Genomic DNA, 27,006 nt, shown 5'->3' with positions numbered 1-27,006 from the left:
GGTCTGTATGCAGCAGCGGTGTATTCCGAGAGTTGCCGTTTGTGTGTCCAACGTGTTCACTTCATTTAAACATTAAACGCACAGTATTATGTTAGTTATGTATTGTTTTCATTCATGAATATGTGCATGAATATCTATATCAGTCAGATTAAAGGAGAGCATGACAGAAAACTATACAGGTATGAATGTAAAGGTTTTGCCTAATAATGTAATGTGCATGAATAAAACTAAATGGCAAAATGTAAATTCAGGGGAAGCCCCACAGGGGTTGCCATTCTTCCTGAATGCTGCATGTCAGAAAACAAGAGCGCAGTCGCCGTCGCACCCTTCTCTTATACCTATGAAAAAATCATCAACTTCAATAAATTGATAATCAGATTGAAAAACAATAGAACTTATCACCTTACAGTAAGTGTAAACAAGCCCTGTAGTGTGTGATGATATTCCATTTCACTCTCTGCAATTCAGCATCATGAATCTTTAGAATTTCACTGTTGTGAATTGCATTTAAAAATCTACAGCATACAAAAATAGGCTGTTCAGCACTTAATTCACAAGACATGAAATGCACTAAACTGATCAATTACTGCTGTATAAGAAGCCTTTGCTCTGTATGGAAGCTTATTGCAGACTACTGAGACCAGGACACATCACTGAGCAAGCTATATGGGTCAGGTGGCTATTGCATCATCCACTCACCCACGCACAACACAGGGAATAACCAGCAACTCAACTGAGATTCACACTGTATATCGGAGTGGAGCAATGTCCAGCAAAAGCTACTTAGAAACTGTGGTCAACAATACACTAACAAGAAAAAGGAAAATCAGTTGAGGCCAGAAATACAGTAAATTTTCCAGATTATCATTGTGGCTGTAAGAAACCAGAATGTTAAAATGTGACAAATGAACTAAAACTGCTTTTCATGAGCTTCTATAAATGTTGCTCTGAATGTTAAATGATGATATTGATGAAGTGTGTACAAGTGAATGGATCAGCTTGGCACAGAAAAGATAAAACGGCCACATCATCACAATGACAAGCGGTGTTTACAGGTACGTAAAAGAACCCTTGTTGAATACATTTTCCATTTTGCATATAAACGCCTTCAGACAGTGCATTGTAACATGAAAGATGGTATAAATACACGTAACGGACAGACATGGGAAACATCACAATTGACCCCATGGTATTCGCAGTGACTTTGCCAATGTGGTCAGTGAACATATTAGCATTTACCTAAGACAGTCTGGTCACTGTAGCTGAAATAATTCACAGGTGGAGTATATTTCACCTGATTTATCTCTTGCAAAAATGCACCAGGCATTGATAGAAAAATACCCTAATACCCCTGTGAAGTGATCATTTTTCATGACATGAGCATATGAATTGAAACCCCAAGAATGACATATAGATAGTGTGACTTATTGATAGGCACGGAAAATGAAGCTGAGAGAATAGAAATTGACAGTGCATTGCATCATACCAAAGCAAAAAAGGCATTTAAAACTCTGAAGAAGAATGTGAAAAAACAACAAAGAGGGATCCAAATGTTGTGCTGCTCAGTGTAGATTTACAGCAAGTATCGTTTTGTCTGACACCGTCACACACTTCCATGTTTAATTATCGTCGGTTGTCATGTTATGACTGCTTTTAACAATCTCGGGAAAGGAAACGTGACATTTTATCTGTTGAATGGACTGTTACAAAAAGAGCTTCAGCGAAAGTTGCATCCTGTATTATGAAACATTTTGAATACCTAGTGCCTAACAGTTGTGAAGAGAAAAACTGATCGTATTGTCCAATCAATACATAGGGCAAAACAATAACTGGAAGGTTCTTGCTCTTAACAATTATTCTGTAGCATGAGGCTTGTTTAGCGAAGTTTACCAGAAATTTCTGTGCACAGGCCGTTGTTTTTCTCGGCTACATCAGGGACTTTGGTTTTATTGAGAAATCAGGAGAGAGCCTCAGATATACCACCCTGCACACTGGAAGTATTAGGGGCAATCAAATGAAAACCAAACATTCCCCCATAACACACCTTCCACATGAAAGATGGCAACACTGTTGTTACGTACCAATACTGCCATCGCTGTGGTAGGAGAACTGCAGAGTGACAACTCAGGTGAACACAGTTGTTGAGTTATGTCTTTGTTGGTGTGCGGACTAGTCTCGTGTGTTCGTCCAGCTGTAGAAATGGAGGCAAGCAAAGAAGAGCAGAGAAGTGTGGTTCATTTTCTGGTGGCTGAGGGTGCTGGAGTATGCAAAACTCATCGTCGAATGTCTGCTGTGTATGGCGAACCCTGCGTGCCATAACGAGTGTGACCGGCATAGGAGATTCCGAGAAGGGCGCACATCACTGCACAATGATGCGTATCCAGGACTGGCCCATCAAGCCATTACTCTTCATGTGATAATGCGCATTGATGGCCTTATCCGGGAAAACTGGAAAATCACGGAGGAAGAAATTCGTGTTCAGGTTGGCATTAGTCATGGCTCCATGCATGCCATTATCAAAGATCACTTGCATTTCCACATCAACTGACAGAGGGACAAAAGATATACAGAATGGCATTATGTCTGAGTCATCTGCAGCGGTACCACGAGGAAGAGTATGCGTTTCTGTCCCGGACCGTCACAGGGGACAAAACGTGTTGCCGCCATTTCAAACCTAAGAACAAATAATGGAAACATCACAATTCTCCCCCGCCAACGAAATCCAAAGCTGTTTACACAAGTTCCGGTAAAGTCACGATGACCTTCTTCTTTGATATAGATGTAGATTCCCATAGGGAATCTGAAATATTTGTCCTGAATGAGTAAATTTATAATACCAATATAAATGGTCCGTTATTGGACATTATAAATTTTCCAGCTAACTCATTCTTGGTTGCCAGCGTTTCGCCCTCGTGTGCTAGGGAGGGCTCATCAGTTGGTACCTAGCACACCCACCAATACGCTGGCTAGTGCATACCGTGGAGGCCACTGCGTAGGCTAACTGGAGCCACCGGCAGTGCCAATGCACTAAGAGACTTTGTCTCATTACCAAAAATTGATGCCTGCTTGGCCATCAGATGATATAGCTGTTGATTCCCATAGGGAATCTGAAATATTTGTCCTGAATGAGTAAATTTATAATACCAATATAAATGGTCCGTTATTGGACATTATAAATTTTCCAGCTAACTCATTCTTGGTTGCCAGCGTTTCGCCCTCGTGTGCTAGGGCGGGCTCATCAGTTGGTACCTAGCACACCCACCAATACGCTGGCTAGTGCATACCGTGGAGGCCACTGCGTAGGCTAACTGGAGCCACCGGCAGTGCCAATGCACTAAGAGACTTTGTCTCATTACCAAAAATTGATGCCTGCTTGGCCATCAGATGATATAGATGTTGATTCCCATAGGGAATCTGAAATATTTGTCCTGAATGAGTAAATTTATAATACCAATATAAATGGTCCGTTATTGGACATTATAAATTTTCCAGCTAACTCATTCTTGGTTGCCAGCGTTTCGCCCTCGTGTGCTAGGGCGGGCTCATCAGTTGGTACCTAGCACACCCACCAATACGCTGGCTAGTGCATACCGCGGAGGCCACTGCGTAGGCTAACTGGAGCCACCGGCAGTGCCAATGCACTAAGAGACTTTGTCTCATTACCAAAAATTGATGCCTGCTTGGCCATCAGATGATATAGATGTTGATTCCCATAGGGAATCTGAAATATTTGTCCTGAATGAGTAAATTTATAATACCAATATAAATGGTCCGTTATTGGACATTATAAATTTTCCAGCTAACTCATTCTTGGTTGCCAGCGTTTCGCCCTCGTGTGCTAGGGCGGGCTCATCAGTTGGTACCTAGCACACCCACCAATACGCTGGCTAGTGCATACCGTGGAGGCCACTGCGTAGGCTAACTGGAGCCACCGGCAGTGCCAATGCACTAAGAGACTTTGTCTCATTACCAAAAATTGATGCCTGCTTGGCCATCAGATGATATAGATGTTGATTCCCATAGGGAATCTGAAATATTTGTCCTGAATGAGTAAATTTATAATACCAATATAAATGGTCCGTTATTGGACATTATAAATTTTCCAGCTAACTCATTCTTGGTTGCCAGCGTTTCGCCCTCGTGTGCTAGGGCGGGCTCATCAGTTGGTACCTAGCACACCCACCAATACGCTGGCTAGTGCATACCGTGGAGGCCACTGCGTAGGCTAACTGGAGCCACCGGCAGTGCCAATGCACTAAGAGACTTTGTCTCATTACCAAAAATTGATGCCTGCTTGGCCATCAGATGATATAGATGTTGATTCCCATAGGGAATCTGAAATATTTGTCCTGAATGAGTAAATTTATAATACCAATATAAATGGTCCGTTATTGGACATTATAAATTTTCCAGCTAACTCATTCTTGGTTGCCAACGTTTCGCTCTCGTGTGCTAGGGCGGGCTCATCAGTTGGTACCTAGCACACCCACCAATACGCTGGCTAGTGCATACCGTGGAGGCCACTGCGTAGGCTAACTGGAGCCACCGGCAGAGCCAATGCACTAAGAGACTTTGTCTCATTACCAAAAATTGATGCCTATGGCCGGTCTCTTAATGATTCGGTCGAGGAAGTGCAAGAGCGGGTGCAGTTGTGGATCTGTCAGCAACCTAGCTCTTTCTAAAAAACTGGAATAGATCATCCCAGTGAGATAAATGTATTAACGCTTTTGAATAAAACCATGCCATGGTCACGTTGTAGCAGCTGTTCGGTTTTCATGTGACTGCTTCTTACATGTAATCACAAACTCGTTTTTCATCCAGAGAGTTCTAAAATTTACAGTTGATGGAAAGTGTGATAGTGAGAAATCAAAACCGAAGGTAACAGAAGTCATATGGCTGAAAAATCGCAAAAGAGGAACCTCTAGAGATCAGAGTAAGAATATCTCACACTGCAACTTTTTGACTGTTTCACAATTATGAAAAAGACCACCTACAACCAGATCACTCGTCAAATCAGTTTTCATGCTATGTACAATGGCATTATTCCATCCATAATGAAAATAAAGAATATCTTGAAGATATGGCGAAGTATCTTACTGAAGAACTCCACAGTTCTTATTTGGAGCTCCTAGTCAATAAACATGAAACTCATAAAATGTCCTGTTACAGTGTCATGCAATACTTTAAGAAGTTAGTATTCTATTATCTTACTGGATTAAAGCCACTATATGTATTTATTGAAGCCGAGCTTTCAGCCAAATTGCATTGGCCTTCATCAGGGCATGTTAAGTTCTGCTTCGACAGTGAGCAAAGAAATTCAAAGAAACGTGGAAGTCATGACCGTACTATCCACGGCCTACCACACTAATTGGACTCAAGGATCGTCTTGCTGTGATTCACCGCCCTCTGTCGATTTCGTGAGTGCATACCGCTGTTCCGTGGTGGTGTTATGCATATATTTTTGCAGTACAGGTCTCCATGTACAGGGAGAATAATTTAAGTGTTCAGACTTCTTCTCGCATGCCGTGGGAAGTCCCGAGCGAGCGCCATATGGCTTCTGTCAACACGGCGAGATAAGAAGTGTTCACTGCAGTGCGCAGCTGTTTAGCACTCTGTCCCTCAGTTAGTTAGAAAATATTGGACTTTTAAGGTGTGTTGTGAGGTTATTATCACGATAGTTAAATACACTATAGAGCAAAGAATATTTTTGGTCGAGTGTTATTTGCACCAGAAGAAGAAACCAGTTAAAAGATGCCTTCGAAAATTCCATAGACAATTTCCCGGTGTGACAGTACCATCAAAATGTTACGTGCATCAGCTCGTTTACAAGTGGCGTAGTACTGGTTCTGTAAGCAATAAGAAAAAGAAGCGAAGGAGAACAGCTCTCACACAAGAGAGGTTAGAAGATATACAAGCAAGACTCCATGTCAGTCCACATAAGTCGCTTCGGAGATTAGCTCAGGAAAGTGGTATTTCACCTTCTTCAGCACGTAATGCAACAAAATTGTTACGTTTATGATCTTATCGGACTCATTCAGTCCATAACATACTGCCTACAGATTTCAATGCAAGAATACGATTTTGCAATTGGCTAATAAATAGTGTCCACGACGGTATTGTGGATCCGAACTTTCTTTTAATAAGCGACGAAGCCTGGTTTCATTTGAGTGGATATGTCAATTCACAGTACAATAGAATCTGGTATACAGACAACCCGCACATTTTACAGCTGAAACCTCTGCACGATGTGAAGGTGGGTGTGTGGTGCACTATCAGTGCCCGACGAATTATCAGTCCGATATTTTTTCAGGACACGATTGCTTCTGACCGTTATATTCACAACATTCTGGAGCCATTTTTTGCTGAACTGACTGAAGAAGAGAAAAGGTACGGCTATTTCCAGCAGGATAGTACAACAGCCCGTACGGTGCGTCGCTCTATGCGACGGTTATGGGAAATGTTCGATGATGAGCAGATCATCAGTAAAGGCTTATAGCCCCCTCATTCACCTGATTTAAGCACATGTGATTTTTATCTATGGGGAAATCTTAAACGAAAAGTTTACAGGAATAATCCTCGAACTGCAGAAGTAAAAACTGAAATTAGGAACATTGTGTGTTCTCTCAGTGTCCATGAACTACAAAGTGTGTTTCGAAATCTCATTACAAGATGTGAAGCTTGCATTGCAGCTGAAGGAGATCACTTTCAGCATTGTCTGTAAATACTGGTGAGTTCAGTTTAATTTCCTAGTTGATTTATTTATTTGTTTATATATTTATTTATTACTGGCAAATTCAGTTTAATTTCCTAATTGATTTATTTATTTGTTTATTCATTTACTTATTTGTCCAGAGCATCTATGTAGCCGGTGAGTTCAGTTTCATTTAGTTTCTATAGGCGTAATCGTGCCGCTTTTTGAGCCGACTATGCTGCTTGTCATGGCGGGAACTGCACTCACTTTCTCCGCTTCCCAGCGCGCCTAATCCTCGGCACTCCGCTCTGTACTTTCAAATTAATCACCCTGTATTTGATAACTTGAAGCCGTCTTCCCTGTTGATGTTGTTTGGGCGCAGCTCTATCTCTATGGCTTCTCTTACCAGTTGAGCATAGAAGTCTTTTACAGGCGTGATGACCTTCGCCTGGTCAAAGAGGATTTCATGGTCTGTACTGTAGAAATGTTCTGTTATGGCAGACTGGCTTATGACATTCTCCGTGGAGGATGAAAGAGCTACATTCTTTACCAACCTAATGTGTTCTTTCACCGTGGTGCTGACAAGCCTTTTCGTCATGCCAACATATGAGCAACCACAACCACATGGAACTTCATACACACCTGGTGTTTCAAGATTGGTTTTTCTTTGAATGGTCGAAACAGGGATTTGAGCTTCCGGTCTGTGGTGAAAACTGGAATTATATTGTGCTTCCTAAGAATGCGCCCTATTCTGTCAGTTATACCTGCCACGTAAAGAAGGAATACTTTCTTCTTTTTACTGTAGTCCTGGTTGATACTATCCCTGTTAGGCTCCTTGATCTTCACAGCTCGTGCTATGTCTCTTGATGTATAGCCATTTTTCTTCATGGATATTGTCAGTTCTCTTAATGCACTTGAGCGGTTATCAGCGTCTGCAACATTATTCAGCCTAGTAAATAACGTTCGAAGGAGAGCTGCTTTTTGGCACTGGTGGTGATGTGAGGACTTACGAAGGTATCTTTCAGAATATGTAGGTTTCTTGTACATTGCATGGCCTAGTATACCATTATTCTTCTTGTATACTAGCACATCAAGAAAAGGTAATTTACCTTCATTTTCTACTTCCATCGTGAATTTGATCTTACTGTTAATGGAATTTAGGTGTTCCAAAAATTCATTTAATGTTTCCCTTCCATGTGGCCAGACCGAAAATATATCATCCACGTAACGATAGAAGCACTTAGGTTTCAATGGCGCTGTAGTTAATGCAGTAGATTCAAAGTGTTCCATAAAAATATTAGCAGCCACTGGTGACAGAGGTGAACCCATTGTTTGCAGTTTTGTCCCAGATTCTCACTATTTTATTGAAAGGCAAAAAGTTGTTTTCCACGAACCGGCTACGCTGGCATAGCAGGGGAGAGTTTATACTCCCACGTGGCACGTCCCAGGTGGCGCATAGGGGGGTCCTAACCGACTTGCCGGCGGACTTGAGAGAAATAAAATACCTCTCATGGACCAAACTCCCTGTGGGTGGGGTACGCAGACGAAGAATTCACCCACAGTATCCCCTGCCTGTCATAAGGGGCGACCAAGGGATGATTATGTTAGAACCTTGAAACTACTTTTGATTAGTACCACCACATGGGGAACACCATGGGTCGCTTTTACTTGCGCGTAGTACCACTATGTTAGGTACCAATAGGTTTGTGATTAGTAGCAAACAAGTGCACAACGGCTTTTACAGTACCTGTGATTAGTAGCACTATATGAGCGACACCATGGGATGAAGGAACCCATGGTTCTGGCTTGCCTATGATTAGTACCCACTGTATGAATAACACCATGGGATAGTAAGAGTCCCTGTGGTTAGTACACTTATGTGGTGAACACCATAGGTTTGTGTAGCCTGTAAATGGCACCGCAATGTGCGACACACCGTAGGTCTGTAATACATGTGCGAATTTCATTACCTGTGTGTAATACCATAATATGTGGAATACCGCGAGTCTACGCTACTTTTGTTTAGTACCGCAACATGACAACTGCCATGGTTCTACTTTTCTAGCGATAAGTACCATTATGAGGGGCCGATGACTTGGATTTTGGACCCCTTTCGACTTTAAGTATCATCGATTCAGTATCGTGCTATAGAAGCAGTCCCTTGGTCAGAAATACCATTGTTTTACGCCAGCTTCTGTGCATGTGGGGCACTGTGGGTCAGTTCCACTGATCGTTTTAAATTCATATCCATCCATTCATTCTTCGTCCTCATGTTTTGAATTCTGGTCAGTGGAGGATTTTGGGCTTTTAATTTGTCATTTCATTTCGTCTCATTTCGTACCATTAGGGGCCGATGACCTAGATGTTAGGCCCCTTTAAACCACAAGCATCATCATCATCAAAAGTTGTTTCAAAATTCCTGCAATATTGTATAACTTAGAAACTTGGGATGATTGTAATATCTTACCCTTTACAATCAGACTCAAAATGAATATGATACCTGATTTCCTCAATCCAAGCCCACATGATCATTATTCATTTAGAGAAGGACAGGAACACACAATAGAACAAACACAAACATGTCAATGTGAGAAGAGGGAATGATAGAAAGAGTACACTAGAAAATACATGAAAGCTAGTGATAAAAGTCAGTACCAGCTTTTATCAATAGTGGATACCAATATGTGTTTTTGTCTCAACACATTACTCTGTTTCCTTCTTAAAATAAAAGAGTAACATACAAATGTCTAAATACTGTTATGAATAAAACTCTGTTTATTTCATTACTCTAATTTATTTCAGGATGACCCAATAAATGCACACACACACACAATTCTAATCAGCTATGAGTGGCCACACGTACTAATTACAAGTCTCTTTCTTCCTTACAGCACAGCAGGCAGTCCAGTCTGTTGCTATACCTGGCGACGCTTAATCCTTACTTTCACTTCCCAAGTCCAGTCACCTCCTTGGATCTGAACACAGGGCTATGGGCCACTCGACTCACGAAGACTGTTTGTTGGTTCAACTCCACAGACAGTCCAGCAATTCACACAGTCACATGCAGTGAACAACTAAACAGCTTAACAGTATTCAACAGCAGGATGATACAACAACGAACATTAATACAAGTCCATTTTCCCTCACACTCACGATGGCGAGTTTCCTCGCTGACTTACGGTGATCTTCGGTCCACAGAAATACACAAGCACGCAGTATTCTCAGATAGTACTTATTTTCCATTACGTCGTCTCCAGCCCATCTACTCAGTGGATTCTCCGACACCACAACCACAGGTCCTGGTTCAGACCTCGGTGGGACACTAGCAACAACCAACACCTCTATCACCCTCAGCCCAGCCACCGAACATTATCACACTGAATCTCTCACTGACTTCACCAGAAGTCCAACACTGCCCTGAGTCCACACCAACACTGTTTCCACCACGGAGCCCAACTCTGACTCCGAGTCCAGCACCAACACTGGCTCCACCAAAGAGACCAACTGTGACCAACTGTCTGCAGCTAGCGTCCGTTTTTATAGCTCAGGTGATATTAGCCAGAATTTTTGCAAGGTGGCTAGAGGCAAAACATTCCTGTTGAAATCTCCGAGAAACTCGCAGGTAAGTCGGCCGACGAGAACAATACACGGAAAGGCCGGCCCCACCCCACAAGCCGGCTGGAAGATCCTAGGTCGTCTTGAATCACTAGCCCCTTCCTGGAAGTACCAAAAGGCGCTACCATGGGGCTGGTACGTAACAATACATTATTATTAAATAGCCATTTTTTGTGGTTCGCAGTGAGGGTTACTGTAGTTACGTCCTAATTCGTGAACCTTGGGCAGCGGCTGAGTGGCCTAGTAAGTAGTCCTGAGAGTCGGGATACCAGTTGCTATGGAATGGGAGTGGGCATCTCGGACATATTTTGAGTCATGGCCCTTCTTTTGCTCGAGTGGCTAGGACTATACAACCCACCGTGATCCCTAACTCATTGGAGGAGAGATGCTCACTGGTACTATGTGTAAGTAGGGCAGCATCCTGTTTCACAGAATTTACCAAGCTCAGAACACTGTAGACAATCCTCGGACCTATGGAAGTAACAGAGTCCCACTCCTATTTGACAGGTGAGGGACTCCTTGGAAACAACTTGGCAAACAAAATAAAATTTGATGGGAAGCTATCAGTATTAATGGGGCTTATGAAAGACAGAAAGTAGAACTGGCTGGATCAGCAAACAGGATGCATCTGGATGTATTAGGAGTTAATGATTTTGGGATACGGGGGGAGAACAAGGAAGATAGAGGAGATTATAGTGTGTTCTTGACAGGTGTTAAAAAGGAGAGGGCAGAGTGTGGGGTAGGACTTTTCATCCAGAATACAATTGCATGCAACATAGTTTCTGTTAGGCATGTAAATAAGCAAATGATGTGGGTAGATTTGGTAATTGGAGGAATTAGGACGAGAATTGTCTCAGTTTATTCGCCATGTGAGTGTGTAGATGAAGAGAAAGTTGATAAGTTTTATGAAGCACTGATTGACATCATAATCAGGGTCAACAGCAAGGATAGGATAATGCTAATGGGCTATTTCAGTACGAGAGTTGGAAATAGAACTGAAAGGTATTAGAAGGTTATGGATAAATGTGAGGAAGGTATGGAAGCTAATAAGAACGGGAAGCGTTTACTGGACTTCTTCAAGCGTATGGCTATTCACCATTACACGTGGGAGGGTAGGGGCATCAGATCCATAATAGACTATATCATAACCGACTTTGAATTCAGAAAATCTGTTAGGAACATATTGGTATTCTGTGGATTTTTTGATGATACAGACTCCTATCTGATCTGTAGTGAACCAACTACCTCTAGGTCTTGGACAGAGAAAGTGAAATCTGTCTGCAGGTGAATAAGAGTAGAAAATCTCCAGGACAAGGAAATAAGAAGCTAAAACTTCCAAACAATGGACAATAAGCAGGTTCAGGATATACTGTAGTAGAAAGAGCACGATAATGCCTAGGGACAATTGTGTGTAAAGATGGTGGGAAAAGCAAACATCTTGGTGGAATGATGAAGTGAGAGCAGCTTGTAAAAGAAGGTTATCAGAAAAGGCTCAAAACAAGGACTAATGCAGACAAGAAATTGTATGTAGATGAAAGAAACAAATTGAAATAAATAAATAATTTTTGAATCCAAGAAGAAGTCTTGAGAAGATTTCAGTAATAACCTGGGAAGGCTTGGTCAAGCTGCAGTGAAATCTTTCTGGACAGTAATTACGATTCGTAGAAAGGAAAGGAAAAAATAAATGAATAGTGTTTTGGGTAAATCTGGAGAACTCATAATAGATCCCACGAAATCACTAGACGGGTGGAAGGAATATTTTCAAAAAAAAAATTTCTAAGTAAAAGGAAATATTTCTGGTGAAATCACAAAAAAAACGAGCTCATGGGGAATAGGATAATGATTCTGGTAAAATTACACTTGAGGAAGTGGAAAGGATGGAAAATAAAATCCATTGTCATAAAACTGCAGGAATAGGTGAAATTAGACCCAAAATATTGAAATATAGTGGGAAGACATACATACATAATATGGCTTCATAGAGTAATAAAAGTAGCATGAAATATCAGAAAGGTACCTTCTGATTGGGCAAAAGCAGTAATTGCACCTGTCTATAAGCAAGGGAACAGGAAGGATTGCAACAACTATCGAGGTATTTCATTGATCAGTATACCAGGCAAGATGTTCACTGGCATTTTGTAAGGGGGTGGGTTGCTATCGGTGGAGAGTAAATTGGATGAAAACCCGTGTGATTTCAGACCTCAGAGAGGCTGTCAGAATCATGATTTTCAGTAAGCACCAGGTAATTGAAAAATGTTACGAGAGGAATAGACAGTTGTGTTTCTGATTCATAGATAGGGAAGGCATATGACAGAGTACCGAGGGAAAAGATGTTTGCCTTACAGGGGACTATGGATTTAAATTACTGAAATCAGATTTTTTTTTAATCAGTTGATTAAAATCATTTTTGATTTTAATCAATCTGCCTTGCTTAGAATATTGGTTATTCGATTTCATTATTAATTAAATTATGAGGACGAATCAAATATACTGTAAATGGGAATTATTTATTGCATCAATCAAAAAAATACTCATATGGAAATCACTTATCTCCTTAGTGTCATGCCTTCAATACACATTTTCTCCATTGGATTGGTAAGTTTTTTGATGCCGTCCTGAAGAAGGGGGACGTGTGCAGAGCCGGTTCCACACAAACTATTCTACACGTGCATCATCGAACCGCTGTCCTCCTAGGTCTTGTTTGAGTGATCCAAACAAGTTGTAATCGCAGGGCGATAAATCTGGACTGTACGGAGGGTGTTCCAGAGATGTCCAAGGAATTTCCTGGAGTTTTTCCCTTGTTAGAGCATCAGTATGCAGCCTTGCATTGTCATGGAGAAGAATCACATTTCAGATTGGTTGAGTGCGTCGCTTGTTGCGATACGCAGCTTTTGCTTCATCCAAAAGGCGATAGTTTGTGAAGAAAATCTACCAGCAAATCACCCGCGGAGTCCCAGAAAATGGTTGCAAGCACCTTTCCAGCAAATGGGCTTGTTTTGGCCTTGACCGGACCTGCTTCGTCTCTTCATTGCCACTTCATGCTTGCTTTGGCTCTGGGGTGTAATGATCCGCCCAAGTTTCATCACAAGTTACAATACAATGCAAGAAATCCTCTCCTTCCTCCTCGTAGTGACACAGGGGTCTCTGACAAACTTCCTGGCGTAAAGTTTTTTTATTCCTGGTTGATGAGGCGAGTAACTCACCTGGCAGACAATTTTCTGAAATGGATTTCATCTCGGATGGTGGTTTGAAAACTTCCGTAACTTATTCCTACGGCTAAAACAATTTGCGAATTTTCATTTGCCGATCTTCACCAATAATATCACAAATGGCAACAATGTTGTCTGCAGTGATGCTTGTCCGTGGTCTCCTTTCCTGAGGTTCATTTTCCAAGCTTCTCTTCCTGCCACAAATTTTTTAGCCCGCTCATACACTCGAGTCTGCAAAAGCGTTTCTTCCCCAAACTGTGCATGGAGCCATCTGAAAATTTCAGAAGATTTGGTGCCCTCTTTCGTAAGAAATTTGATAATGATGCATTGCACAATAGACATGTACACCTCTTGCTCACTCCTGGCGTACTGAAGCAGCCCAGCTCTCCACCGTCGTTCACACACGCAAACCCCTTCTACAGACACCCCCACCAACATCCTCGCAATGCCCCTCCTCAGAATTATTACTAATAGCAGTGGTACATTCAAATTCCCACTTATATTTGATCTGCCGTTATAAATCCAATGAAAAACATAAATTGATTTTTAACTGAATCTGGAAGAAATTCCATGAAAATGTAAACTTTTGAAAAGAAAAAAAAGCCTGTTTTGAAGAAAGAAGAAAAAGACGTTCAGACGTCTGAATCTTTATAATGGTTACATTTTTGGTATTTTATGAAAGTGATCTCTTGGCAGTTGCAACTATAATCCATTAAAATTTATTTTGTTTTATTGCTAGGAGGAGACCACACTCGCAGCAAGACAGTCGTCACATCAAAAGTCGGTGCGCTCTCAGCATTCACTCAGCGGAAAGAAACTTGCCTAGGTTGTAAGGCCGTCCTAAAGGATTCTTCTGCTCTCTGTGCTCATTGTAGTAAAGATGAAGCCCGAATCTATCAACAGGAGTTATTACGACTACAGACTTTGGAGGACCAGTTCTGCCGATTATGGACAGAATGTCAGCGATGTCAAGGCAGTTTGCATGAAGAAGTACTCTGTACTAGGTAATGTTGAATTTTTTTTTAATCTCATAAGCTTACACATGGTATGATAATACCGTATATAGTATGCACCCTTATTAGCTAGGTTTTTTTTTATATATTTGAGCTTGACTTACTTGACTTATTTCCTGTGTCTCCTTCAGGAGCATAGGGCTTCGATGAATTTTCGCCAGCGGACTCTGCTGCGGGCCATCCGACGTAGTTCTCCCCAGGTTTTTCCTGTCTCACTTGCCTCGTCCAATACGGATCTCTTCCAGGTCTGCCGTGGCCGACCCCGCTTTCGCTGTCCCTGCGGATTCCATTCCAGGGCTTGCTTCTCAATGGCCCCATCCTGCTTTCTCAACGTGTGTCCTATCCACCTCCACTTCCGCTGCTTGATCTGATTTCCAGTGGGTGTTTCCCCAGTCACTTCCCATAGATCTTCGTTACTAATCATGTCCGGCCAATGAATGTTTAGGATCCTTTGCAAACACCGGTTTACAAAGGTTTGCAGCATCTTAGTAATTCCTGTATTGACTTTCCAGGTCTCACATGCATAGAGGAGGACTGTCCGACTCGTTGGCTGAACGGTCAGCGTACTGGCGTTCGGTTCAGAGGGTCCCGGGTTCGATTCCCGGCCGGGTCGGGGATTTTAACCTTAATTGGTTGATTCCAAAGGCACGGGGGCTGGGTGTATGTGTTGTCTTCATCATCATTTCATCATCATGACGCGCAGGTCGCCTACGGGAGTCAAATAGAAAGACCTGCACCTGGCGAGCCGAACCCGCCCTGGGATATCCCGGCACTAAAAGCCATACGACATTACATTTCAGAGGAGGACTGACTTGACGTTACTGTTGAATATCCTCAATTTAGTTCGTTGAGATATGGCACGGTTTTTCCACAGTGAATAGAGCTGCACAAATGCCCCATTAGCCTTCCTTATGCATGACTTAACATCCTCTGTAGCCCCGCCTTGTTTATCTACCATACTTCCCAGGTAGCAAAATTGATCTACATTTTCAATTTCCTGTCCATCTAGACAAAATAGTTCTTGGATATTTGAGAACAGCCTCATGTCTTTGGTCTTACTGGAATTAATCTTGAGTCCTGTTTTTCGTGCCTCAGTTTCTAGTTCTTTGAGTTTCTCTTTCATATGCTGAAAGGTGTGTGTCAGCAAACAAATATCGTCTGCGTAGTCCAGATCTTCCAGTCTCTCTAGCAGCCCCCACTGTAAACCCCTTCTTTTCTGTGTACACTTCCTCATGATATCATCTATCACCAGAAGGAAGATGATAGGCGACAGGACACACCCTTGCCTAACTCCGGAGGTCACTCCAAATGCTTCTGTTAGCTTGCCTTCATGAACCACCCGGCACTCATAGCCATTGTATGTCTCCTTAATCAGGTTGACTATCTTCCGTGGAATTCCATACTTCAGTAACAGGCGCCACATGACGTCCCTGTCGACTGAGTCGAAAGCCTTCTCAAAGTCCACAAAGAGCATATACGTATTAGAGTTCCATTCACAACTCTGCTCAATGATGATCCGGAGAGTGTTGATCAAGTCTACACAACTACGACTCTCTCGGAAGCCAGCCTGTTCCTTCCTTAGCTTCTGCTCAGTTGTTGTTTTAATGCGGTTGAGGATGATACGGGTGATTACCTTACTGGGAATTGATAGTAATGTAATTCCTCTCCAGTTGTTGCAGTTACTTCTCCCTTTTTAGGCAGCTTAACTATGAGCCCGTTCTTCCATTCCTTTGGCATCTTTTCCTCTTGCCAAATTTTCTTGAATAAGATATATAATGCTGCAGCTGTTACATCTATTTCAACTTTTAAGGCTTCAGGTGGAATGTTGTCTAGCCCAGGAGACTTCCCGCTTTTAATCTGTTTAAATGCTTTTCTAATCTCTTCTATCGAAGGCTCATCAACACGGATGCGAGCATCACTGTCCCATTCCTCTTCTTCAACTTCGTCTGCCTGATCATTTCCTCGGTTGAGTATTTCCTCAAAATGCTCTTTCCATCTAGCTAATTGTTCATGTTCTCCAGTAAGCATAGTCTCTCCTTTACTACGAATGGGACGCTTCTGCCTATAACTCCTCTTGGATAATGTCCTCGTTATCTGATACAGTTCCTTCACATCACCTTTATTTGCGGCTATTTCGGCTTGGCTTGCGTATTCTTCGACCTGCCTACGTCGGTCATTGCGAGCACTCCTCTTTACTTGTCTAACTCACTGTATTTCTTCTCAAGTTCTCTTTTAATGTGCCGTGTCCTAGAGTTGAGGATAAGTTGCTTCGTTTCCCTCCGCTGTTTAATCTTCTCCCATGTCTCTTCTGACATACAGTCTTTCTTCAGCAACTCTCTATGACCTAATGCCTCTTCGCAGGTCTCTGTTAAAGTCTTTTTAATGGCTTCCCATGTTTCCTCTACTCCTTCAATTGCTTCTTGATGTAGGACTTCAAACCGGTTTTCCAACTGTAACTTAAAGTTTTCTACTGTCGGTTCCTTCTTCAGCTTGCCAATGTCATAAAGTCTACTTCGCCTCTGGAAAATTCTTGTGTTTGCTGATATCTTAAACTTAAACCAAGCCATCACCAAGTGATGATCAGATCCAGCATCCGCTCCTCTCTTATTTCTCACATCGTGAAGCGAGCCCCTCCATTTACGACTTGCTGCCACATGATCAATTTGATTCTCTGTGCGATGGTCGGGCGACACCCATGTGACTTTATGGCACTCCTTATGTGGGAAAAGCGTCCCTCCAATAACCAGATCGTGTTCTGCACACAAGTTAATGAATAATTCGCCGTTCTCGTTCCGCTCACCGAGCCCATGCTTTCCCATAATGTGTTCCACTCCTTCATTATCTTTTCCTACTTTTGCGTTAAAGTCTCCCATGAGCAGGAGAACTTCTTTCCGTTTTATTTTCTTTAAAACGCCTGATAATGCTGCATAGAATTCCTGCTTCACTGTCTCTTCAGACGGCTCAGTTGGGGCATAACACTGCATTACGCAGATATTGCGTATGTTACTCTGAAAACAAGCTATGATAATTCGCTGTGATATAGGGTGGATTCCAGAAGTCCCTGCTTTGCTCTCTTGCTCAGTAACAGTCCAACACCGTCCCTTGCAATCTCTCCATGTTCTCGCCCTGAGTACAAGAGGGTCATTCCATTCCGGCACTTCATTTCTCCAAAGTCATCCCACCTCACTTCACTTAAACCAAGAAAATCCAGTCGGTAATTCTCCATTTCTCTGATGATCTGTTTCAACTTCCCAGGTTCTCTCATTGTACGAACATTCCAACATCCAAATCGTGTTACCTGTTTCGCGCTAAAGGTCGTCAGCTTTTTGTCCGTTCGGCTATTTATCATCTCTGTTTCTTTAATAATTTTATTTAAGAGCTTACAAGTTATTGGCCCATAAACTCCGAGTGCCTTGGTGGGACTGCCACCTTAAGGCCAAGGCACTGGCCCTTACACGGATGTTGGTGTATATACTGAAGAAAGAGCATTTCCTCTCCTCTTCTTAACATTGTATACTTCGGTTATACCGCCGGTACTCAGTCGCCATTTACCCAGTCTGTGATAACAGGGAGCACCGCGAGAAGGTTGGGTTTGACATTTGGCTGAGAGAGGCTATGTATTACGCATCATCAGCCCTTGCTCCCTAATATTTGAGCTTACCTTTGCTAAATGTTGAAGTATACATAGCCTGCACTTAAATTAATTGGTATTTTTTGTACTACTGTTGTTTTTTAAGCATCATAGAACTTTTAAACTGGGGTGGGGGGCCTCAACCCTGTGTCGTGTTGTCCCAATGGCTGATAGGGGAGGTTCCTGTAGATATGCAGGACAGGCGTGAAAAAGGCTTTGCTAAATAAGCACCCGCGGATCAACTGAGGTAAAAGAAAAACGGTCAATGGCTTTGCCGGCAGAAGAGGACAGGCGTTTCCCAATGGCGGAGAAGGCAGAAGAACCATATGGTTTGACGAAGGAGGAAGGGGCACGACGGTTTCACATGTTAGTGGTGGTACCCCAACAGCGTCTGATCCACATGTTAGTGGCGGCTGAATTATAAACTCAGAAGTGGAACTCTGAGCTCAATCAGACTGGGATCCCAAACTCAGTAAAAAATCCAATCCAAGTAAATCAACATAGATATAGCCCCTTCAAAAGAGAATTACCCCAGTGAGTCAAATCCCACAGTTGAAAAAACGCAAGTGGTCTATTCGGATTCTGGGGAGGCCACAGAAGTGTGCATAGAGGTAAGTTGGAGTGCCTCAAGACCCCATAAGAGCAAAATCCAACCAAACTCAAGAATTTGGCTTATGACATTCAACACAAATTCCCTTTTGAAAATTGGAAAACTTAAAAACATCCTACACAAATCCAGAAATGCAAAATTAAAATTATTGCATTTCAAAAATCACAATTCAAAGATCCTTTTGATTCAGAAGGATATAGAATATACAAAGGAAAACCAGGAGAATGAGTTATGACAAACTGTCCACAATTTGGGACCAGATTTATAGTAGGTAAGTCAATACTTGATTCGGTTAAATCTTTCAAGTCCTACTCAGGTTGACTCTATACACTGACAATAAAATCAGCAAACAAGATCCACCCGCTAATCAACGGACACGCGCCAATATATATCAACAACAGAAACAACCCAGAAAAAGTAGAAGAATTCTGGAATCAATTTAGATAATATTCTCCAAAAAATAGCAAATAATCCTGTCAGAGTCCTCGTTAGTGACTTCAATGCTCAAATCGGCAAAGAAAAAAAATATAGATACTGGGTTGGTAAATGGTCAGGACATAAGCAGACCAACAAGAATGGTATGTGACACATTGAGATCTGCAAAAACCATGACCTTTTTTTCAAATCTACATTTTTCAAGAAAAAACTAAAACCAAAACCTGGATCTCGCCTAATCCACTATTAGGTGAATACCAACTGGACCCTGTAATGATCTCCTGCCAAAACACAGTAGAAATAATGAATCTCAAAGTTCTTAAAGGACTAGATCTAGATTCAGACCATTACCCCACAAAATTCTCTTTGGACATCATTCCAGAAAAGAGAAAGTTCACTCAGCAAGCTCCACACCGTAAATACAATGTACAAAAGGTAAAAGGCAATGACCAGTTTAGAAAAGAAACACAAAAATTGAATCCACAAAACTGGCAACAACTTCAAGCAGGGCTTGTAAAAATTGCAGAAAACATAGCACCACAATCCTAGACACGGAAACACGCATGGTGGACAAATGAGTGTGATCAACTCATGAAACGCAGACAGAAGGTGGTCATGCAATACAAATACAAAAACTAGGCAGGACCTCAAAGATGTCAGAGAAATGGTCACTAAATCTATAAGAAAGATTCGTAAACAGCACGAGGACACAAAATTACAAGAATTTAGAATCTGACTTCTGGAAACATAATTCACAAAATTACTACAGAATATTCAAACAAAAATTAACCAAGTATTTCCCTTCGTCGCTCCAGTTCAAGAATGAACTCAGGGAAATGGCTCATAACGATGCTGAAAACAGTGAAATTCTTGAGAAATGCTTTTTCAAATTATTAAATTGTGAAAAGCCCCAAGAAAAATTCAAATTCTACCCAGCACAACGGAACCCAGACTCAGAACCACCCAGTGCACAGGAAATTAAAGAGATAATTCACTCATTGAAAAATGACCAAGCATCAGGAGACAATTAAATTACTGCAGAACTATGGAAAAATGCAGGAGAAAATTTCGTCACAAAACTCAAAGAAATCATGGATGAAATCTGGCGAACTGAAAAAATCCCTGCAGAATGGAAGATGGCGATCATACATCCACTGTACAAAAATGGAAGCAAGAAAGACCCCAACAATTATCGTGGAATTTCACTGCTGTCAATAGCCTATAAAATTCTATCCAAAGCTGTCATGAACCGTGCAGATTCTCAACTGGATCCAGAAATCGGCGAATATAAAGTTGGATTCAGAAAAGAACGATCATGCGTAGAATAAATTATAAATCTAAAAAACTCTATTAAATATTTCCATAGTTCTTCAAACAAGAATTATGTCATCACATTCATCGACTTCAGAAAAGCATACGATAGTATAGATAGATAATCACTCACGGAAACCAAATCCAAGGTGAAGTTTGTGGGAGAATTGAGCACAGAATTTCAAATAGACACAGGAGTACGACAAGGCGATGGATTATCCCCGTTGCTCTTCAATTGTGCGCTTGAGAAAGTTGTACGGGAATGGAGAAAAGCTGGTGCACCAACCCACTGACTGGGGCCAAAACTGAAAGGCACTGCTTAGTATTTGCTGATGACATGGCACTAATTGCCCAAGATATCTCTGACGCACAAAAACAACTTGAACTACTACAAAAACAAGCAGCAAAAATTGGATTACAAAACTCGTTTGAAAAAACAAAATTTATGACGACATCAAAATTGCATCAAATGAACTTCTAATTGGCAATAATAAGATCTTTAGAGTAAACGAATTTAAGTATTTAGTTGAATGAATTACAGCAAACTGTAACGAAAAGAAATCTATTGAATCGAGACTCCAGAAAATGGAGATTGCTTTTCATTTAACAAAAAGTTTATACAACAAAAAGAGCCTCTCATAGAACTGCAAAATCCGACATTATACAACTGTAATCAAACCTGAAGCACTCTATGCTTCAGAGATACTCAATCTCCAACACAAAACACTAAAACAACAAATAGAAGTGAAAGAACATAAAATAATGAGAAAAAAACCTTAAGCCAAGAACCAAAGATGGTGTACATTATCCAAAGTCTAACACATAAATATATTAAAAATTCCCAAAATCACTGACACAATGCGAATGCGAAGAATTCAATTCATGGAGCACTCAGAAAGAATGGACCCGAACAGACTAATGCACAAAATACATACATTCATAAAGAACAAGGCTACTAGACCGAATTGGTACAAGCTTACAGAAAAAGACCTGAAGGCGTTAGGATCACCAAACCTACTTGACCGGAATGAAATCAGGAAAATCACTCACACACGGGGTTTCGAGGAACAAGAGAAGACTATTCAACATACATGGTCAGAGCAACGAAAACAGATCCACTCGTTGCGCATGAAGGAATACTGGGCCAACAGGAAGGCTAGAAATTGTTGATTTTGCATGGTCCTAAGCGACCCATTCGCAAAGAAGAAGAAGAACTCTTAAATTTTATATTTTATTAAATGTTACACTGTATGAACCTCCAAGTAGCGGGTGGTGATGGTGGCGGCGGTGGCAATTGCAAAAGGTTTCATACAGCAATTTATATATACCATGTGTTCACAATTAAAGTTATGGTATTCAGCACAGGCTGTAATTATCTAGGAGTCTGATATTACAAGTCTGAAATGTGTTAGATATGCTAACTAAGCAATGCGATTGCAAATTATGCCACAAAAATTATTAGTTCTAAGTTTTGCCACCAGGCAAAAATATGGCACTGTAAGCAGTCAGAACATGCAGTGCAATATTCTATAACTCTGACATCAAAATGTTTTTTCCGGTAGAATTGCGTTGTGTCAGTTCCTTGGTTGTTGCTTTGTGATGCATGTTGATTCCTTTATGAAGTGAATCTTCGTTGCAGTATAAGAAAATTGAACTTTTCTGTGTGAAACGTAATGCCTATTGGGAAGAGAGAGACCGTGCATTGTTAATGTTGTTTTATCAGAATGGCAGCAATAGTTTATTATCGACAAAAAATCCAGGTAGTGGACAGGCATCTGCATCTTTCAACGGTGGCGCATATGTTGAAACTCACACCGTCAAGTTTTGACTCAAGTTGATCGAAGTGTTGTCATATTCAAGGTGATGGTCAAAGTCATTTCTCTCGCACATGGCCAAGTTTAACCGCCAAATAATTCATGGTCTAAGAATGTGATCTGCAATAATGCGCCGATACTTTTACGGTGCCCCATAGCAATTGTTTATATATTTGTTATCAGGTATTTTGCACACCTTAATACACTGTTTTTATTTAATAAGCCCCAGTGGAAAAAGGATTTCATATTATCTCTAGTCTTTTTCACGCCTTTTAATACTCTCATCACATCTTCAGAAATGATAGCCTATATCTTTCTCTGTACCCGTACATACACGACGTAAAATGCACGCATGTCGGAACTATCAAGTGTTTATATATTACTGTTGGATAGTTTTTATTTGTGTATTCAATGGTACAGTTTCTCGCTTAATACATTACTTTTCCATGTCCCCTGCAGAAACGCCTAACGAGGTTTTATTGAATATACTAACCTCCAAAATCAGTCATCCACTCTGCGCCGTATTTTGAGGTGTATCACAGTCTTGCTTACTTTCATTACATAGTTTTAAAGTTAAGCAATCATTTACTTCAGCCTTTATTTTTAAAGAGTTAACTACTGCTATCGGCCATGTTATTTACGCATTTATTATGAAAACACGTTCTCTTTCACTTATTGTGCTTATAGAACACCAGTCGACGAGTATTACTAATCGACTCCGATATCGCCTTTGAGTTCAAATGTCGACGAGAGAGCTCATTAGTGCACATAGCAAAAAATCTATACCGAAGAGGATTGATCAAATTCAATATAATCGCTGGAGTGCATAAATATTGATAATGGAAAAAATTATGCACACTTAATCGCTCGTAATAACAGATGCATCAGTGATAGGATTCTTGCTGTTTCCGAAGAATAATACACAGTTTAATATAGGGATTTTCAAGGGACAGAAAACAGCTCATGTTATAATGGAGTTATCGCTATATGCCGTACTTGCTATAGCGGACTTCTACTGTATTAGGATGGGGGAAAAAATGTGTACCTGCACTACAATTTCAGGAAGTGTCACTTCATGTTTCAGCAGGACTGTTACGCAATTTTAACCCGATGATGTATGCCAACTAAGAGTATTATTTTTAATTTCATATAGATCCTATCTTTAACGTTCATTGTTTCTATGTCATGACTTGTCAAGTGTACATAAATTTTGGCTGAAGATGATCTCATGGGAAGATCGAAACTAGTCCTAACTTAATGTAGTCCTTATATTAATAAAAGTATTGGATAAGTGGAACCATTTTTAGCTTTTTCCTTTCCTGTTTGTAATTTGTGTTTCAATACGGATCAATACAATATCATTGTTTATGATATTGTAAACTCTGTCGATTTTTGGCCCTCTTTTTTTCATACTGTAGAACATAAACACTGATCTGTGGTTAATTTTCAATTAATTGCAAGAAACATGAGCAGTTATTACATACACAACCCAGTTGCCAGTTCAGCATCAAAAAATAAATTAAATGCAAAAGTAGCATAATGTTAATGTTATTTTCTTAACATTTCAGCCGAGACTGTCCAATTTTCTACATGCGTAAGAAGGTGCAGATGGATCTTGTTTCTCAAGATAAAGCACTGCAGCGTTTTGGTGTACCAACGTGGTGATTACATCGTCACTAATCAGTATTGTGTTCTGTCTAGTTTTTTGTACATAGTCCTTTTAAAAAAATAAATGTATATAATTAATTTATATCAGAATGTCTTTTCTTATTGCTAGAGAGAATTCAAGACAGATCGTGACTCAGGAAAATACTAGCTTTCTACAAATTGTCTGCGAATGAATAGTGAAAAAATGTATAATTTCAAAAGGCTAAAAAAAAAGTGTAAATAAACACAATTTTTACAGAAATTCATTTGCTTTTAAATTTAACACTAGAATGATGGGAGCAGTCCTTTTGACTGCAAAGCTCTTTCTAGATATGTTTGTTCTTAAAAGCATTGAAAATTTATTACCTTTCCCAAGTTTCTGAGTTTGTTAAGCATACAAAATATTTATTTTGAATGTTTCATTGAAATTGAATAAATCATTGTTGTACCTAGAATGACGAGAGCAGTCAAAATGACCGCCATGAATCTCTCTGTAAGGGGATTGTCATTGATTTTTCTCCGCCTTTTTCCTCGCACTAGCAGTGTCACTTTTTTCAAATTCAAACATCTGTTGTTACATATTTCAGCGGACAGTCATTATCGAATTTCCTCCATCTCTTTCTGTCGCGCACGCAGTGTCATGTGTTTCAATTTCAAATATCTAATGGTACAAGTTTCATCGGACGGTCTGGAACTGCAGTTTGTTAGTTTAAATGTCTAGGCGCAAGGGACTGACTCTTGACAAATGTCTTGCATTCCTTGAGGAAATCTGTGATAATTCCAGTGATGGTGGCAGTTCCAGTGATCCAGAATTCGTGGTTCCTGTTGGAAACGTGGAACATGTGAGCAACTCTCCAGAGGCAGGAACAGATTCTGATGTCACCATTTCGTGCCCCGCAACCAATAATGAGCATAATCCCCCCCACCCCAGTCAGTCTTCGTGCTGGCGATAGAACTGAGTGGAAACTACAGAATCAAGATGGTACTGTAAGAGGTAGATTTTGTGTACAAAATGTCATGAAGGATAAGAAAGGACCTACTCCATACGCAAGGAGACACATTGGAGACAATGAGGCTTCATCGTTGCGTCTTATTGTTTTCAGAATCCATACTGAAGGATATTCAAAAGTACACCATTGAAGAAGCTCACAGACAATTGGAGTCAGATTCATGGGACATTTCATTGGTAGAACTTGGAGTGTTTGTTGCTTTAGTGTACACAAGGGGAGCAATGCATTATTCTTCGTTAGATGTGAACGACATGTGGTCAAAGGAGTAGGAACCTCTAGTATTTGCCGAAACCGTGTCACGTGACCGCTTCGAGGAAATTCTTATGTTCCTCCGGTTTTACAGAAAAAGCAACTCATTCAACTCAGCTTATCAACGACAAATTCGCCCTAGCTTCTAAGCTGTGGTCACCTTTTGTTGAAAACTCTCAACTGTGCTTTACAGCCGGTGAATATATTATAGTCTATGAACAACTCCTACCATGTAAAGCGTGTTGTAAATTAATTCAGTACGTGGCAAATAAGCCTGATAAGTTAGGATTGAAATTCTGGTTGGCTGTAGACCTTGAAACCAAATACTTCTTTATAGTTTCATGTACTTGCCAAAAGATGAAGAAAGGGACTCAACTTGGTGAGCTTGTGGTTCTGAAGCTCATGGAGCTGTTTCTTTATACAGGGAGAAATGTCACTACTGTCAGTTCCTTTACATCACAGAAGCTTGCAGACTCCCTGTCGATCTAAGGCACATCTATCGTTGGTACCATGCGACCAAATCACCGAGAACGTCCACCAGTTTGGAAAATCCACAAGTGGAGAACGCTTTTCTTCAAGAATATTGGTCAGTGAACAAAAAACTTACTGTTTACCCATGAACCTACTACGCTGGCATAGCAGGGGGAGAGGTGATACTCTCACATGGCACATCCCAGGTGGCGGATAGCGGGGTCCTAACCGGCTTGCCGGCGGACTTGACGGAAATAAAATACCTCTGGCGGATCAAACACACAACCCCCTGTGGGTGGGGTATGCAGATAAAGAATACACCCACGGTATCCCCTGCCTATCGTAAGAGACGACCATGGGGTGATTGTATTAGAACCATGAAACTACTTGCGATTAGTACCACCACGCAGGGAACACCATGGGTCGCTTTTACTTGCGCGTAGTATCACTATGTTAGTTACCAAATAGGTTTGTGATTAGTAGCAACAGAGTGCGTTGCCAGCTTCTACAGTACCTGTGATTAGTACCCCTTCAGAAGCGACACCATGGTTCTGGCTTGTGTATGATTAGTACCCACTATATGAGGATCACCACAGGATATTGCGGGTCCCTGTAGTTAGTTAGTAGTTAGAACACCATAGGTTTGCGTCGCCTGTAAATGGCGCCGCAATGTGCAAAACACCCTAGGTCTGTATTCCATGTGCGAATTTCATTACCTGTAAGTAGTACCATACTGTGTGGAATGCCGCGAGTCTACGCTACTTTTGATTAATACCGCAACGTGACAAATACCATGGTTCTACTTTCCTAGCAATAAGTACCATCATGAGGGGCCGATGACTTGGATTTTGGATGCCTTTCAACTAAAAGCTTCATCAATTCACTATTATGCTATAGACGTAGTCCCTTGGTCAGTAATACTATTGTTTCACGGCAGTTTCTATCAATGCGAGACATTGCGGGTCGGATCCACTGATTGCTTTAAATTCAAATCCATCCATTCATTCTTCGTCCTCACATTTTGAATTCTGGTCAGTGGAGGATTTTGGACTTTTAATTTGTCATTCCATTTCATCTCATTTCGTACTATGGCCGATGACCTAGATGTTAGGCCCCTTTAAACAACAAGCATCATCATCTTACTGTTTACCTGTACAAATCAAGAAAAATGTTTGTATCCTGAGTAACATGCATAAGCAGGTTGAAATATTTGACAGTGACAAAAAGCATCCGGTAACTGTGAATTTTACAACTCTACAAAGCGTGAAGTGGATGTTCTTGACCAAATGAGCTGCTTGTA

At 41.0% G+C, this 27,006-nt stretch overlaps 1 protein-coding gene across 3 annotated transcripts in view; it reads left to right on the top strand.

Moving 5' to 3' along the window:
• The window catches only part of PolD1 (DNA polymerase delta), a 213,130-nt gene extending 189,019 nt beyond the window's left edge, over positions 1–24,111 (top strand). For all 3 annotated transcript variants that reach the window (XM_067149778.2, XM_067149780.2, XM_067149779.2), the window contains 2 exons: positions 14,255–14,519; positions 23,898–24,111. In XM_067149778.2, the coding sequence (XP_067005879.2) occupies positions 14,255–14,519; positions 23,898–23,994 (362 nt within the window). In that variant the 3' untranslated portion in view covers positions 23,995–24,111. The remainder of the gene's footprint in view (positions 1–14,254; positions 14,520–23,897) is intronic.
• The last annotated feature ends 2,895 nt before the right edge of the window (positions 24,112–27,006 follow it).

This window comes from Anabrus simplex, chromosome 6, assembly GCF_040414725.1.
Source record: "Anabrus simplex isolate iqAnaSimp1 chromosome 6, ASM4041472v1, whole genome shotgun sequence".
Classification (NCBI taxonomy): domain Eukaryota; kingdom Metazoa; phylum Arthropoda; class Insecta; order Orthoptera; family Tettigoniidae; genus Anabrus; species Anabrus simplex.
This window is presented reverse-complemented; position numbering and strand designations above follow the sequence as displayed.